At 34.0% G+C, this 16,854-nt stretch overlaps 1 protein-coding gene across 1 annotated transcript; it reads left to right on the top strand.

Annotated features, from left to right (window-relative positions):
* Positions 1 to 87: 87 nt before the first annotated feature.
* LOC125664511 (RWD domain-containing protein 4-like) lies at positions 88 to 15,718 on the top strand. The gene is made up of 7 exons (XM_048897290.2): positions 88 to 157; positions 4,036 to 4,105; positions 5,192 to 5,272; positions 6,136 to 6,245; positions 10,191 to 10,236; positions 12,757 to 12,864; positions 14,989 to 15,718. Exons 2-7 carry the CDS (start codon positions 4,082 to 4,084, stop codon positions 15,172 to 15,174), a joined length of 555 nt encoding a protein of 184 aa, XP_048753247.2. The 5' UTR covers positions 88 to 157; positions 4,036 to 4,081; the 3' UTR covers positions 15,175 to 15,718.
* Positions 15,719 to 16,854: the final 1,136 nt, after the last annotated feature.

Raw genomic sequence — 16,854 nt, 5'->3', positions numbered from 1 at the left:
ATGTCATACAGATGATATTTAAAAATTTCAAAATTACATTAAACCTTTTAACTGATAAAATATTTTCCTAAAATTTGAAACACACATGGTATGACTTGATTTATTCATCCAAGATGTCAGCGCCCATGTGGCATGGAGACTATTTTAATTTTTTAAGGTCTGTACAGTGTATAATTTATTAGATAGATTTGAAGGATAACCAGGGAATGTTTTCCTTTTGGATTCATTATGGTACAGCTATGTTTGTCTGTAAATGTGCCTCAATATGTCTGTCTAGGTTTACTGCAATATACAGGTTGGGAACACTTCCCCTAATCTCAGCGAGATTCGTCGAGGCTGGATATTTGGACTGACGCCTCTTCCGAATCTCAGACCAGTGTCACATAAAGTGATTCGGGAAATCTTGCCTGAACTTCGGCCGCTTGTTGCGATTAAAATGGGTTAAATTGTATTTCTTGCCCGCTTCAACTTTTCGCCTCAGACATCCTATTAACTCCCTATCACAATGAAACATGCATTTCTTACCTTTACAAGGTGTAAATCCCACAGTAATTCAAGTTGGCTATTTTCGAAGCCATTGCAAACGGCCACCATTTCATATTTTACCTTCTCAACACTGAAGAGTTCCGATATACTACTTCATGACAATTTGTATTATGATTGAAAATATAGAACTTACTGGTTGACAATTACTTTGTACAAAGCATTTAAGGATAACAATTAAAAGCAATAAAAAGAAAACTGTGTAATATTTAATCAATCTATTAGAAGGCGTCCTAAACTATCGGAACTCTTCAGTGTTGAGAAGGTAAAATATGAAATGGTGGCCGTTTGCAATGGCTTCGAAAATAGCCAACTTGAATTACTGTGGGATTTACACCTTGTAAAGGTAAGAAATGCATGTTTCATTGTGATAGGGAGTTAATAGGATGTCTGAGGCGAAAAGTTGAAGCGGGCAAGAAATTCAATTTAACCCATTTTAATCGCAACAAGCGGCCGAAGTTCAGGCAAGATTTCCCGAATCACTTTATGTGACACTGGTCTGAGATTCGGAAGAGGCGTCAGTCCAAATATCCAGCCTCGACGAATCTCGCTGAGATTACACTTCCCCTACTGCGAGATATTCTCGCTAAAACGCGATTATCCCTCTCTAGCGAGAATAAATATATCCCGTACAACCGAGAAAAACACCCGCGGAGTACATCTTTTCGTGATTCACGTGAAAAGAAGAAAAAGTGCTAAAATGTCTGATACTTCTGCAAATATATGAATCAAAACAAAAACACTCACGATGTGTATTGGATTTCAGACTGCTTCCCTCTTACGCAGCAACTTTGATATGCAATTTCATGACTATGTTGTCAATTTCATAGAAACAATTCGCATCATGTTGAGTGTGTGTCGCACTTATTCAGCGTTACACGGGATTTGCCATTATTTTCAATAAAGACGCCAAAACACCTGTTTATGGTCATGTTTATTTCTCGCTAAAGAGGGATAATCGCGCTTTAGCGAGAATATCTCGCTATAGGGGAAGTGTTCCCAACCTGATTTAGCCTTAAAAAAAATATTGACATTTATTTCCCCTACTGCGAGATATTTTCACTAAAACGCAATTATCCCTCTCTAGCGAAAGTAAATATATCCCGTACAACCGAGAAAAACACCCGTGGAGCTACATCTCTTCGTGTTTCATGTGAAAAGAAGAAAAAGTGCTAAAATGTCTTATACTTCAGGGTTCCAAATTACCGCTCGCCGACTCGCATTGGCGACTAAACTTTGCTTGTGGGCACCCAACATTTCCGTTCTCATCGCCCACTTGGCGACCGTAATTGTCCGATCAACATTTTTCTTTCCGACCGATCCGAGTCCTATTATAATTGAAGTTCAATTTCCGGTTGAGGTTTTGCCACTTGGCGAGACATTCCTGTGGTATCAAATCTTCCAAAATGTACTTAAACCAGAAGTTGAACAACGCTAGGGTTACTTCAAACGAAAAGAAAACGTCTGCTTTTACCAAAGTGGAAAGAAGGGGAGAATATGGTTCGATGACGGCGAAAAGGGGATGACATGATGTGTGTACAAAACATGACACGAAAGGTCCAATCGTTGTGACAGCTTGCCCAAGTTATAAACTTGACAGCATTGTAAAGCTGAGAAATTTTGAAATCACATAAAAAGTCGGAAGAAACGTGTGTTAAAGTCAGACGCCGCGAAGATCATAAAGTCCATGAACTCTGATATTTTTGTTAGGTTGATGGATTGAAAGTGGAAATGAGAGAGGTATTCGATAGAATTACGGAGAAGGAAACAGAATTTAAATATTGATATTTTATTTTTTAAATAAATTGCAACGTGACCTGATATTTCTTTTTTCTTGTAAAGAAACCATGGTATTCAATTCATGATATGTGTGGGCTACTGAAATTTCATGTGGGCTAACAGTATTTCTTATTCAGGGGCCCACTTGGCCCCTAAGGTATTCAGTCGAAGTTGGGACCCTGTACTTCTGCAAATAGTATTAATCAAAACAAAAACACTCATGATGTGTATTGGATTTCAGACTGCTTATCTCTTATGCAGCAACTTTGATATGCAATTTCTTGACTGTGTTGTCAATTTCATAGAAACAATTCACGTCATGTTGAGTATGTGTCACACTTATTTAGCGTTACACGGGGTTTGCCATTATTTTTCAATTTTAATAAAGACGCCAAAAACATCTGTTTATGGTCATGTTTACTCTCTCACTAAAGAGGGATAGTCGCATTTTAGCGAGAATATCTCGCTATAGGGGTAGTGTTCCCAGCCTGTTTAACCGCATTTCTCAACTTTATCAATTTAAAAAGTTGGGAAAGAAATTTGCGGACCATCTACACTATGTTCCATAAATACTTTCCCCACAAAATGGTTAGGAGCACCAGAGCCAGATGCCATAAACTTAATTTCTGTGGAAACGAGGGGGTTATTTATATTTGGTATTTTCTAGGGGGATAGGAAAGACCAAATATAAATAACACCCTCGTTTCCACAGAAATTACCGTAAAATCAAAATTCCAACCTTCATTGTTAGCATTTTGTAAACTTTTAAAATGGGTTCTATTATTGTAATAGCCATGTTGTGTTTGATGTGTGTAAATACAAGGCTTGTAGCTGTGTTTAAATATTTAGGCTGAAACGATCGATATGACCCCTTGACGATACGATACATATTGTAATACTTATGCCACGATTCAATACTTTCAATTCGATCCAAAAAACAGAAGAAACCAATAATAATATTGAAGAAAAATTTAAGTACCAAGATTCAGTGACACGATCATAATTTTAAAAGCAAACTGCCAAATGGTGAGCTGTCTGTTGGCTCTGTAATTTAAACTTAAAGTTTAAATTACAGAATATAAACTGCAGTATTATTTTCGTCAGATTCAAGGTAAACAACAGTCTGAACGTTATTCGACGTTATTTTGTCCCTATAATGCAGGTAAAAATAATAAGGACAAGGCGAGCCTGGTGTATTTTAAATTACTGAATTTGTTTGTAATAAATGTATCAAACCTAAAATCGAGGCAATGAATCGAACATCGAATTTATATGAGATATGTACCACTGTCTGTCATGATTAGGGGACTCATCCTGTACAATATAAAACATGCTTATAACGAATTCACACTTACTGCGAACGGATAGTTATTCCCCATCCTGTACAATAAAACATGCTTATAACGAATTCACACTTACTGAGAAATGATGATAGTTATTCCCCAATATGAGAGGAAAATAATGAAAATTGTATTGGAGATAACGAAGTTTGATTATATCGAAATATGTTTTGCTGGTGTTACAAGGTTCGCTATAACCATGTTTTACTGTATAAAGGGGTCTCATCGACATATATTATAATTTACTCCGCGCTGTAGTTCACTGATTAGAAGTTACTGCGTCTTTGTCAGCCAGGGGTGACGATACACAGTGTTTCGCCTTTGGCTAGCGAACATGTTACTACTTTTAGTCAACCATATTTTTTTTTTCCAGATGAAATCAAAATGATGGAAGAGGAAATTTGATCTACCATTGAGATATGACTTGTCAAGAACAACAAGAGGTACATTATGTTTAGTTTTCAAATTAACTTGATTGAAAATTCAATTAAATTAAATAACATATATATTTTTAGAAATGTAATGCTGAGCAATATGTTGCAGCCAGATTTGTTGTAAGGCAAAAACAAAATTAATTTATTTTGTGGTTCGATCCTATTACATGTTTTTCAGAAATGGGTCATGTAGGTCGAAATTTATTTAGATATTATTATTAGAAGTGTCTTTAAAAATGTTTGTAACTCCAGGGGATAAATGAAAAACAAGCATGATATACTATGATATGGATATACAGGGCTCAACATTAACTTTTTTTCCTACTTGTCCATTCGGACAAAGGACAAAGATATTTACTTGTCCGAACTTCAACTTCACTTGTCCGAAAAATTTTCAAAAAAGGATCTAAAATCGTCAACTTGAAAACTGTATTTAATTTACTTAATATATAGTCAATTTTTATACCTGCTTGATTGATTTTTTTTATTTTGATTTTGATATCGGGATCGAAGTTCATTTTCCATGCATTACACATGTACTTCCGACTCTCAACTACCGATAAACTTTTCACAAAATTGTTTGGAGACTTCTTTACATAAAAAAAAGCACTTGTCCAATCGGACAGGTGCCCATCAATATTCACTTCTCCGAAATGTTTTTCCACTGGTACCGGACAAGCGCACAAACGTTAATGTTGACCCCTGATATACTATGTAAATGTTACTAAAGACTACAAAATTTACAATAACATCTGTACTTTTTGTAGTCTTTAAATTTACAGCGTTATTATGGGGGAAGTCAAGGGCAGATAATTCAATTATGGATTCTTATCCCTAGCTTAAAAAGATGAAGGATAAGGATTGAAAAAATAGAGTGGGTCGGGAAACTACAACCACACAATTATTTTTTTTTTACACCTATAAAACTAATTAATATGAAATGTACATTTTTTTTGTATGTACTGACAAGCTCTAATTTGTTCTAAATATTTGAAAGTTATTCAATTGTTAACAATTACACCAGAAATTCATAATTAGACAATCTGTATAAAATTCAACAGTGAAGTACATTAGTGTGTTCTGTCTTATTCATAGGAGGAGCTAGAGGTTCTTCTGTCTATTTATGAAGGAGACGATAATTTCAAACAAGTCAGCCCTACGACATTTCAGTATAAGGTTTGTATCATATATCTGTTGTTAGTACAACATTTCAGTATAAGGTTTGTATCTTATTCCTGCTGTACGACATTTCAGTATAAAATATGTATCATATTCCTGCTGTACGACATTTCAGTATAAGATTTGTATCTTATTTCTGCTGTACAACATTTCAGTATAAGATTTGTATCGTATTTCTACTGTACAACATTTCAGTATAAGATTTGTATCATATTTCTACTGTACAACATTTCAGTATAAGATTTGTATCGTATTTCTGCTGTACGACATTTCAGATATATACATTGTATCGGATGACTTGAGAACTTGATCTGTATATAAATGTTGTTAGTATCGGATGACCTGAGAACTTGATCTGTATATAAATGTTTTTAGTATCGGATGACCTGAGAACTTGATGTGTATATAAATGTTGTTAGTATCGGATGACTTGAGAACTTGATCTGTATATAAACATTGTTAGTATCGGATGACTTGAGAACTTGATCTGTATATATACATTGTTAGTATCGGATGACTTGAGAACTTGATCTGTATATAAATGTTGTTAGTATCGGATGACTTGAGAACTTGATCTGTATATAAATGTTGTTTGTATCGGATGACTTGAGAACTTAATCTGTATATATAAACATTGTTAGTATCGGATGACTTGAGAACTTGATCTGTATATATAAATGTTGTTAGTATCGGATGACTTGAGAACTTGATCTGTATATAAATGTTGTTTGTATCGGATGACTTGAGAACTTGATCTGTATATATAAACATTGTTAGTATCGGATGACTTGAGAACTTGATCTGTATGTATAAATGTTGTTAGTATCGGATGATCGGAGAACTTGAATTGTATATTTCAGTATGGGGAGGACGGATCGTATCGAGCCTTCAATGTGGAATTGGTGTGGCGGGAGGACTACCCAGAAACGGAACCTCTAGTCAATGTGGACACCTTCTACAACAAACACATGTAATCAAGAATAAAAAGTGTTTAGTGAAAGATAAAAATCAAAAATAAGACAATTCATCCTGAGAGAGAGAAAAAACAAACACCTGTAATTAACAATCAAATGAAAGACAAACACCTGTAATAAACAATTAAATAAAAAACAAACACCTGTAATAAACAAATAAAAAAAAAACACCTGTAATAAACAATTAAATAAAAAACAAACACCTGTAATAAACAGTTAAATAAAAGACAAACACCTGTAATAAACAATTAAATAAAATATATTTACCTGTAATAAACAATTAAATAAAAGACCAACACCTGTAATAAACAATTAAATAAAAAACAAACACCTGTAATAAACAGTTAAATAAAAGACAAACACCTGTAATAAACAATCAAATAAAAAACAAACACCTGTAATAAACAATTAAATAAAAAACAAACACCTGTAATAAACAGTTAAATAAAAAACAAACACCTGTAATAAACAATTAAATAAAAAACAAACACCTGTAATAAACAATTAAATAAAAAACAAACACCTGTAATAAACAGTTAAATAAAAAACAAACACCTGTAATAAACAGTTAAATAAAAGACAAACACCTGTAATAAACAGTTAAATAAAAGACAAACACCTGTAATAAACAATTAAATAAAAAACAAACACCTGTAATAAACAATTAAATAAAAGACAAACACCTGTAATAAACAAATAAATAAAAAACAAACACCTGTAATAAACAATTAAATAAAAGACAAACACCTGTAATAAACAAATAAAAAACAAACACCTGTAATAAACAATTAAATAAAAAACAAACACCTGTAATAAACAGTTAAATAAAAGACAAACACCTGTAATAAACAATTAAATAAAATATATTTACCTGTAATAAACAATTAAATAAAAGACCAACACCTGTAATAAACAATTAAATAAAAAACAAACACCTGTAATAAACAGTTAAATAAAAGACAAACACCTGTAATAAACAATCAAATAAAAAACAAACACCTGTAATAAACAATTAAATAAAAAACAAACACCTGTAATAAACAGTTAAATAAAAAACAAACACCTGTAATAAACAATTAAATAAAAAACAAACACCTGTAATAAACAATTAAATAAAAAACAAACACCTGTAATAAACAGTTAAATAAAAAACAAACACCTGTAATAAACAGTTAAATAAAAGACAAACACCTGTAATAAACAGTTAAATAAAAGACAAACACCTGTAATAAACAATTAAATAAAAAAACAAACACCTGTAATAAACAATTAGATAAAAGACAAACACCTGTAATAAACAATCAAATAAAAGACAAACACCTGTAATAAACAGTTAAATAAAAGACAAACACCTGTAATAAACAATCAAATAAAAAACAAACACCTGTAATAAACAATTAAATAAAAGACAAACACCTGTAATAAACAAATAAATAAAAAACAAACACCTGTAATAAACAATTAAATAAAAAACAAACACCTGTAATAAACAGTTAAATAAAAGACAAACACCTGTAATAAACAATTAAATAAAAAAACAAACACCTGTAATAAACAATTAAATAAAAGACAAACACCTGTAATAAACAATTAAATAAAAGACAAACACCTGTAATAAACAGTTAAATAAAAAACAAACACCTGTAATAAACAAATAAATAAAAAACAAACACCTGTAATAAACAGTTAAATAAAAGACAAACACCTGTAATAAACAGTTAAATAAAAGATAAACACCTGTAATAAACAATCAAATAAAAAACAAACACCTGTAATAAACAATTAAATAAAAGACAAACACCTGTAATAAACAATCAAATAAAAAACAAACACCTGTAATAAACAATTAAATAAAAAACAAACACCTGTAATAAACAAATAAATAAAAAACAAACACCTGTAATAAACAATTAAATAAAAGACAAACACCTGTAATAAACAGTTAAATAAAAAACAAACACCTGTAATAAACAATTAGATAAAAGACAAACACCTGTAATAAACAATTAAATAAAAAACAAACACCTGTAATAAACAGTTAAATAAAAAACAAATGATACATGAAAAGAAAGTGTCTGATAAGTTTGTCCTGAGAGAACAAAACAACAACAAAGACATGCAGTTATGTATTATAACATCAGCAAGCTAAGCATTATTTTAGATTGTACATTGTAACAACACTTGAGGACGCGTGCGGGTGATGAATAGCCAGCAGTGAACAAATCTTGTAGGACATATGTCACAGTGCAGCCCACATCCATTATTAACGCTGTTTATATTTGTTTTCAGCAAATATGAATGTGATATATGATGGTAACTATCCACGCCCGTCCTTCGTAACAATAACTTCTTACTGCTTCTCAGAAACAGTGGTGCATGGCCAATTTTCTCCAAAGTATTTGTGTAACATTAGTTAGGGTATTAAGGAACAAAAATAATCAAGTTTGTGGTTCCTGCCCACTTTCAGCTTTAAAACTTCTAAGAATAGTACAATCTTGAGAACTCTTCTTTACCCCTTGGCATCTAGCTTAAAATTAGGGAGCATATTTATAATGCAAGGGATTTATCAAGGTTCTATTTACTACTGAATAGATAAAAAATTACCTTTCCCCTTTTGATGAAAACAAAAAATGAGTATTTCCCCTTCCACAGATAAAAAAAATGTCCTTTCAATTTGAAATTTTATGGGAATTATTATATCTTCTATTCTGAATTTCAATAATAATTATCAAAGTCTTACACTATAGATGGTAATCAGTTTTTATATTCCTGTTTTGATATATTTTAATCTGAGGATGTCCCACCCCTTCACCTGGAAGTTCACAACTGCCTTTTCAAAAGTTCCCCTTAAATATGAAATGGGTAGTAACATTTAAAACCTGGATAATGAGCATAAACACCTGAGCTAAAATTAGAAATCTGTGACCCCTGTAGTTATTCTCTCTGGGTAGAGAATGTCCTGTTGCCTCAGGGCAGGTCTATATGGATCAGGCACTGAACCATGAAATGAGATGCAATCAATGAGAAGACTTTGAATTTGGATGTTTATGTCATGGGTTGGTTTAATGAAAAGCTTACCTGAGATTGTCTCTGGGGTCACTGGTTCAAAAGGTGTAGCCTCTGTTGCTAAAAATAGATATTAATGTCTCAGCAATATCTTGAGAGAGTTTAGAATTAGCCCACATTAGATCTTATTCAATATCGAGGACATTTGTGTTTAACAAACTCATCTTCTTGATGATGTGCTGATTGTAGGTTGATGGGGACTAATGGTTGATGATGTGCTGATTGTAGGTTGATGGGGACTAATGGTTGATGATGTGCTGATTGTAGGTTGATGGGGACTAATGGTTGATGATGTGCTGATTGTAGGTTGATGGGGACTAATGGTTGATGATGTGCTGATTGTAGGTTGATGGGGACTAATGGTTGATTCCCTGACAGACACTGGATAACCAGTAAAACACTCTCACAGTGGCTTACATTCATATCTGTCTTACATCTTTGAAATGCATTTCTAAATCGAGGACAATGCAAAAAAAAAATAATAATGAATGCATTGGATGACATATATTTCATGGCTAAGTTTTTAAATAAATACAAATATAAAATTCCTACCAAGTAATGAATAAGGGACTTGTAAATTTTCTATGATGTTCAAAAGTTGAAATATATGATATATTACCCCTCCCAATATAACTTTATACCTCCTCCTCCTCTCCCCCCCCCCCCCCCCCCCCCCCCCCCGTTTTGACTATTTAGAAAGTATGGAAATAAATTGCATTCTATATGATAAATTGCATTCATTTTACTTATAAAGACATAAATTAGGTTTTTCAATTTCATCATTTTTTTGAAAAAAAGATTGTAGCAAGTGTAGTTAGTCGAATCTTGCGATTGTTTCAGAAAAAGCGTTTTGATATAATTTTTTACATTCACAGATTTGAGGAAGTGAAGAGGAAGATCATGGAAAAGATACAGGAACAGGTATTGACGTGTACAGTGGTCAGGCAGAATAAGATATTGTTCTACATAATAAAACATGGTCATAACGAACCTCCAGGGCCAGCGAAAACCAGTTCATTATAACCAAACTTCATTGTACAGTAAAACATGGTTATAGTGAACCTCCAGGGCCAGCAAAAACAGTTCATTATAGCCAAACTTCGTTATACAGTAAAGCACAGTTATAGTGAACCTCCAGGGCCAGCGAAAAACAGTTCATTATAACCAAACTTCATTATACAGTAAAACATGGTTATAGTGAACCCCCAGGGCCAGCGAAAAACAGTTCAATATAACCAAACTTCATTATACAGTAAAACATGGTTATAGTGAACCCCCAGGGCCAGCGAAAAACAGTCCATTATAACCAAACTTCATTATACAGTAAAACACAGTTATAGTGAACCTCCAGGGCCCGTGAAAAATACAGTTTGTTGTAACCAAACTTCATTATATTCAGTAACATTTTCTTTATTTTCCTCTCATAGGGAAATAAATATCATTTTCAACAACTGATTTAGACAATCCTTTTTCCTGACATGTAGAATGAAACATGTTGGTCATACCTAGTAGATGATCATATCCAGGTTAGAATAGGTCCTCAGTACCCCTTGCTTGTCATAAGTGGTGACTAAATGGGGCTGTCCTTCAGATGAGACCTCAAAAACCGAAGTCCCGTGTCACAGCAGATGTGGCACGATAAAGATCCCTCTCTGCTCAAAGGCCGTAAGTGCCGAGCATGGGCCTAAATTTTGCAGCCCTTCACTGGTTATGGTGACGTCTCCATGTGAGTGAAAGATTCTCCAGAGGGACATTAAACAATATACAATCCAGAGTCATTAAACTCCATATGTAGAATGACCCCATACAAAAAGGTCAAAGGTTATAGGCTTTCTGGCACTAACAGTTGTCTGACTGATGACATCGAACTTCATACCTAGATGATCACCATTCATTTTCAGGTCAAAGTTAGGTCAAGGTCATAGATTAGAATGACTAGTAGGTGACTGCCATTAATTTTCGGGTCAAAAGGGGTCATAAATTTTCTTCTACGGATTCACCAATTGTTGTTGAAACAGAGCACCCCTTAATAATTATGTCCATTAAGATCATTGGCATGCTGGTCATAACTACATGTAGTGACATATTATATATAGACCATCCTACAGGTAAGGAACTTATACGTTTGGTTTAAGGCTTTGGGTCAAAGGTCATATAGTTTTCTATACATGGATTTGCATATTAATTGAGGGGTAATGTTTGTTTACGAACATATTTTCTTTCTTTGATAGCAATTTTATTTCATATCATAAGACCTTTCTTCTTGCTGTCTGTCCATCTGTAATGCTTCTTTTCAATTTTACATTACATTAGGGTACATAACTCTGTGCATTTATTTTTATTACGACTGGTTATTGTCAGAATGTTTAGCTCACATTACCTTAATGTCGGTTAACTTTTCTATTCTAATTTGTCTGTCAAATTCAAACTTTTTCAGACTCATTTCCAACTGTTCAGCCTAACTTGGTACAAAATATCCTTGAATAATGGATTCAAATTTACTTAAATGAAAGATGAAAATAACGAACAGTGATCAATCTTATATCTCCTATAAGCAACACAAAACAAATATTTGGGCAAACTTGGATTCCTTGATATACTAGAGGTGTGATCAGGTGCCTAGGAGGAGTAAGCATCCCCTGTTGACTGGTCACACCTGCAGTGAGCCTTATATCTTGATCTGGTAAATGGAGTTATCTGTTGTCAAAATCAGTGTGCCAAGAACAGCCTAACAATCAGTATGAAACATGATTAAGGATGAAAATGAGCTGTTTTAAAAAAATCTACTAAAATAAAACTATACCAATACTTTTGCATGAAAGTCTCATTACTTTATGAAGTTTTTAAGTTCAATCAGACCAGGGCCTCATTAAAAGTTTTAAATGTTACACAGAAATACACAGGAAATTTTCTCTTTAATCTTTATGTAAAGAAAGTTCTGTAAACAATAGACTTTAAGGAGGAATGATACATAACAGAAATCTGATATGGATGAAAAGTGGAAGATGTGTAAAATGATATTTTGAAATTTGAAAGTTTCAAAAGTTCCTATATTTTTATTTGAGAAAATGTGATTTTAGTAGAAAAGGGAAAAAATTAATAAATTTAAAATAAATAAATAAAACCCACGATCTGTGACAGATCAGCAGCAGACACTTTAAACAACTAGCAAAGCTACCCAGCTAGGCAATCAAATTTGAAAGAAATAATACAAATATTGCTAATATTCATATTTTCATTGACGATGTAGTATTCCTCCTTAAATTTTTTTAGACCGTTAGAGCTACATTCCCAACAGAGACTTCTGTGTGTGCCTGTTTCTTAGTATGTATGTGATTTACTGTGTCGATAATTCCGTCCCTCTGACTCAGATTCCAGGCCTGCTAGGCTCTTTGTATATATGTGATTTACTGTGTGGATAATTCCGTCTCTCTGATTCAGGTTCCAGACCTACTGGGCTGTGCTATGACCTACACTCTGTTCGAGTTGGTCAAGGAAAATTATGACGATGTTATAGCAGAGCAGCCTGAAACACAGCCGGTCAACCAGGTGTGTGAATTACCATGGTAACAGTGATTTCAAGATATTTGGCGACTCAGTGTTGCTGTAATGCAGTTTGAGGTGTCTTGTACTAATTTTGCAAATCTTGTAATTTCTATGAAAACTTAAACCTGTTCATCGTCGCACGCCACGGCTGAAACGTACGCTCCTCTTCCCTTTCACCCGTGGCTCTCTGCTTGACAAGAGAGAAAGGTGAAAGGAGCGTATGTTTCAGCCGCCACGTGGCTTGCGACGATGAAACCTGTTCCGAGGATGTTTTAACTGCTCGATTCGTCCCATTACCGATCCGTCCCTAGACTATCCGTCCCGTAGTTAATACGTCCCCTAGTCGATCCGGCCCAGAAAAATAATTACTTTTTTCCAAGCTATTTACAGTACTGAATTGGTTTAATTCATTTGCGTATTTTATCTTCATGGTGTGTGTGCCGCTGATATCTTCTGTCATCAGGTAGGATGACAATAATATGCTGTTTTCATATTTGACAGCTTTTTCAAAGATCATTATACACATCACAATATTCGATAAAATGGGCTTCATTTTCAATACAAAGAATAGAACAAGCTAGGTTACTGTAAGCTCGTAATTAATGATCAAAGGTTGCACAACAATGCAGTTATAAAACTGTTTTCACTCAGGTGTTTTCACAATGATCAGTGGACAGGGGACACACATTTACATTGATTGCTATACATATTTAAATAACGATGTTTCTACAGTAGTTAATGAGCACACATTTTCATAACCATCGCACTTCAAACAAAAATTATAAATCCTGAATAAACAATTTTATTTACACGTCTATCTTCGGCAGTTATCTAATAACAGGGGCCCTACTGGGCAGTCTGCGCTATAAATCTACTAAACGCCATCGCCAGTTATCTAATTTTGATAACTAACTGCAATATATATGCAAAAACGTCCATTTGTCTTAAGTAATTATTCATTTATTATATCTTTGATAAAAAAAAATTGGAGGGACTGGATCGACTAAGCAAAATGGGCCGAATCGACCATGGGACGGATCGACTAGGGACGGAACGACCTGCTACCTTTTAACTTCATACTAAAGTAATCAACCATTCAATGTTATAGACAAACTAAAAGAATTGTACTGATAATTTAGAGTCTATTTTGACCCCCAAAATTGTAAATGTGTAATTATTGAAGTTTGAATATTTCCCCCAAAATTTAGTTATGTGAAAGACGATGATACTTATAGAAATGGTGAACTTAAATAATGTCTTGTCAGGGGATAACCAATATCTCTTAAGAAATCAATTTCATTTTAAAAATATGTTATTAGGGTAAGAATTGCGGCACTTCATGAAGCACGTTATCCGGCGTGAAGTGAGGCAGTCCATGCCCCATGTATTTCTTATACTTACATTTTACTTTCATTTCTGTCGGAATTTCCAACCGGTTAAAAATAGACATGCTATATTCATCAAGATTCAGCGACTGCTGCATGTTCTGTTCTTCATGAGAAAATGTCAACCTAACTCGATTTTTCCCCTTTGATACCTTTGCCATGTAATGATAGCTCTTTGCTAATATGGTGGCATGAAGCTCTGTATTTTCAAAACCAAGATTTATTTCTTCAATATATACCATAATGATATCAGCTCAGGAAATTGCGCATATAATCCTTATATAAATTAGGTACTGCATGATTTTCATAAAAAAAATAATTCGTTTTAGGGAGCCCAGTTAGAGTGGTATATTACTCTACGTCATTTTTTTTTTTTTTTTTTTTTTTTTTTTTCATTTTTTTGACAGCTCAATACAATGTACTGTGGATTGCTTATCTTACAGAAATACTTAGTCTCGCGAGATAACAGGATCGAGACGTGAAATCGCGAGAAATTGAATTCACAACTGGACTGTTGACGAAGAATTTTTACGTGTATTTCAGCAATATAAAAGTAAAAGATAGTGCTATTACTCCGCGAGTAATGCATCTCGCTAGATTACGCGATGATAAATACAGTATTCATCAATTCCATTCTGTCCGACATTTATTCACTTATATTTTGAACGTTGAAACTAATTGAATTTTTTAATTTGTTAAAAACCATATTCATTATATTGTTTAACTCATTGATCATTTTTAGGTATCAAATGATGAAAAGTGTTCCGTTCCGGAAGTGGCCAAGAAAAAGGAGAAGAAAGAACAGTTAACGAAAAACCAGAAACGTAAATTGTTCGATCGTCTTGATGCCACGGGAGAAAAACCGCGGGGGTGGGACTGGGTGGATGTGATACGTCATCTGTCACAGAGTGGGTCTCAAAACGGCTAATCAGGCGCAGCAATACACACGGGGAGGGAGGATACACACGGGGATTGTGGGACGACACACACTGGAGGGAGGGGGGGGGGGGGGTACACACAGGGGAAAAAGTGGACGGGGATGAAACCATGATTTGGGGACGCTGAAATTCTTATGGAATTTATTGGGGGGTGGGTGTTGGGTAATAAAGCCATGCCATTACTTGAATATATATGGTGCACAAAGAAGATGTTGTATAGTGTATAAAGCTTGAACAGTGAAATAGTGATGTGAAATTAATTAAACTATGAATAAAAGCAATTAATCAGTACATGCAAATATACACCGCATTTTTTAATATTTTTTTTCCTGTGCATGCTGTCATTAAGTGTCATAGCACATTCTAAGTTTTCAGATCTAACTTGCAATGTATGTTGACTCAGTTTTGACAATACAAGAAATCGGGAGGTGTTTGAAATGGCGTAAATATTCCTAAACATGTATATTTATTTTGTGATTGCATTATGTTCCCCGTTACATGTCTTCGTACATGAATAAATACTTGTTATAACAACACTGGGTTCTTTTCTATATTTAAAGTTGATAACTACATTCAAAGAACGTGTTAAGTGCTTTATCTTCACCCCCACCCATTTTTAAAAAAAAACAAAAAAAACCTCGACCTGAGAGATTTTATCCAACATTTCGCATTACTTTTCTAATCAGGTTTCAAAACTAAAAGTTATGGCTCCCCAGACTATCAAACTTTCTGATTATATCGTGCCGTGCTGTCGCTGTCCCAGGGGTATCACGCGGTCAAGGAATGTCGTCAGGGCGGGTCAACGAACTGGAACTAGGTCAGGTTTTTCCGCAACACCCGGTTCCAAGTTTGTAATCAGTTGCAGCTTTGTAACGCCAAACCCTGTCGTTCTGATGATTTCTACTTGAAGAATTATAGGCATGTTTTATACAATATGGTGTTAATATGATTTGTTTTATCATATTCATTGTGTCGGGGAATTCTGGAACCAGATTTACATTCGATTTTATGAGGTTGCAAACTAAAGGCACTATACATGAATTTGACTTACTTCGGAGCGCGATGTTATTATTTTGTTTTAACTCAATCTGGAAAAAAAAAACATGTAAAAAGGATAGATTTTAAAACTTCAAAATACCATGAATATTATGAATAAATAATACAAAATTATTCATTTCAAAATTCACCTCTAGGACATTGTGTAGTCAGACAGTTACGGCTCAGTGGTATAGAGCGCTCTGCAAAACCCAGTAAATCCAGTACTAGCATCTCTAGTGTGCAACAAAACCCCATATAACCTACCCGTAAATCCAGTACTAACATCTCTAGTGTGCAACAAAACCCCGTATAACCTACCCGTAAATCCAGTACTAGCATCTCTAGTGTGCAACAAAACCCCAGCAACAAAACCCCATATAACCTATAACCTACCCGTAAATCCAGTACTAACATCTCTAGTGTGCAACAAAACCCCATATAACCTACCCGTAAATCCAGTACTAGCATCTCTAGTGTGCAACAAAACCCCATATAACCTACAGTAAATCCAGTACTAGCATCTCTAGTGTGCAACAAAACCCCATATAACCTACCAGTAAATCCTGTACTAACATCTCCAGTGTGCAACAAAACCCCATATAACCTACAGTAAATCCAGTACTAGCATCTCC

Source organism: Ostrea edulis, chromosome 1, assembly GCF_947568905.1.
Source record: "Ostrea edulis chromosome 1, xbOstEdul1.1, whole genome shotgun sequence".
Taxonomy (NCBI): Eukaryota; Metazoa; Mollusca; class Bivalvia; order Ostreida; family Ostreidae; genus Ostrea; species Ostrea edulis.
This window is presented reverse-complemented; position numbering and strand designations above follow the sequence as displayed.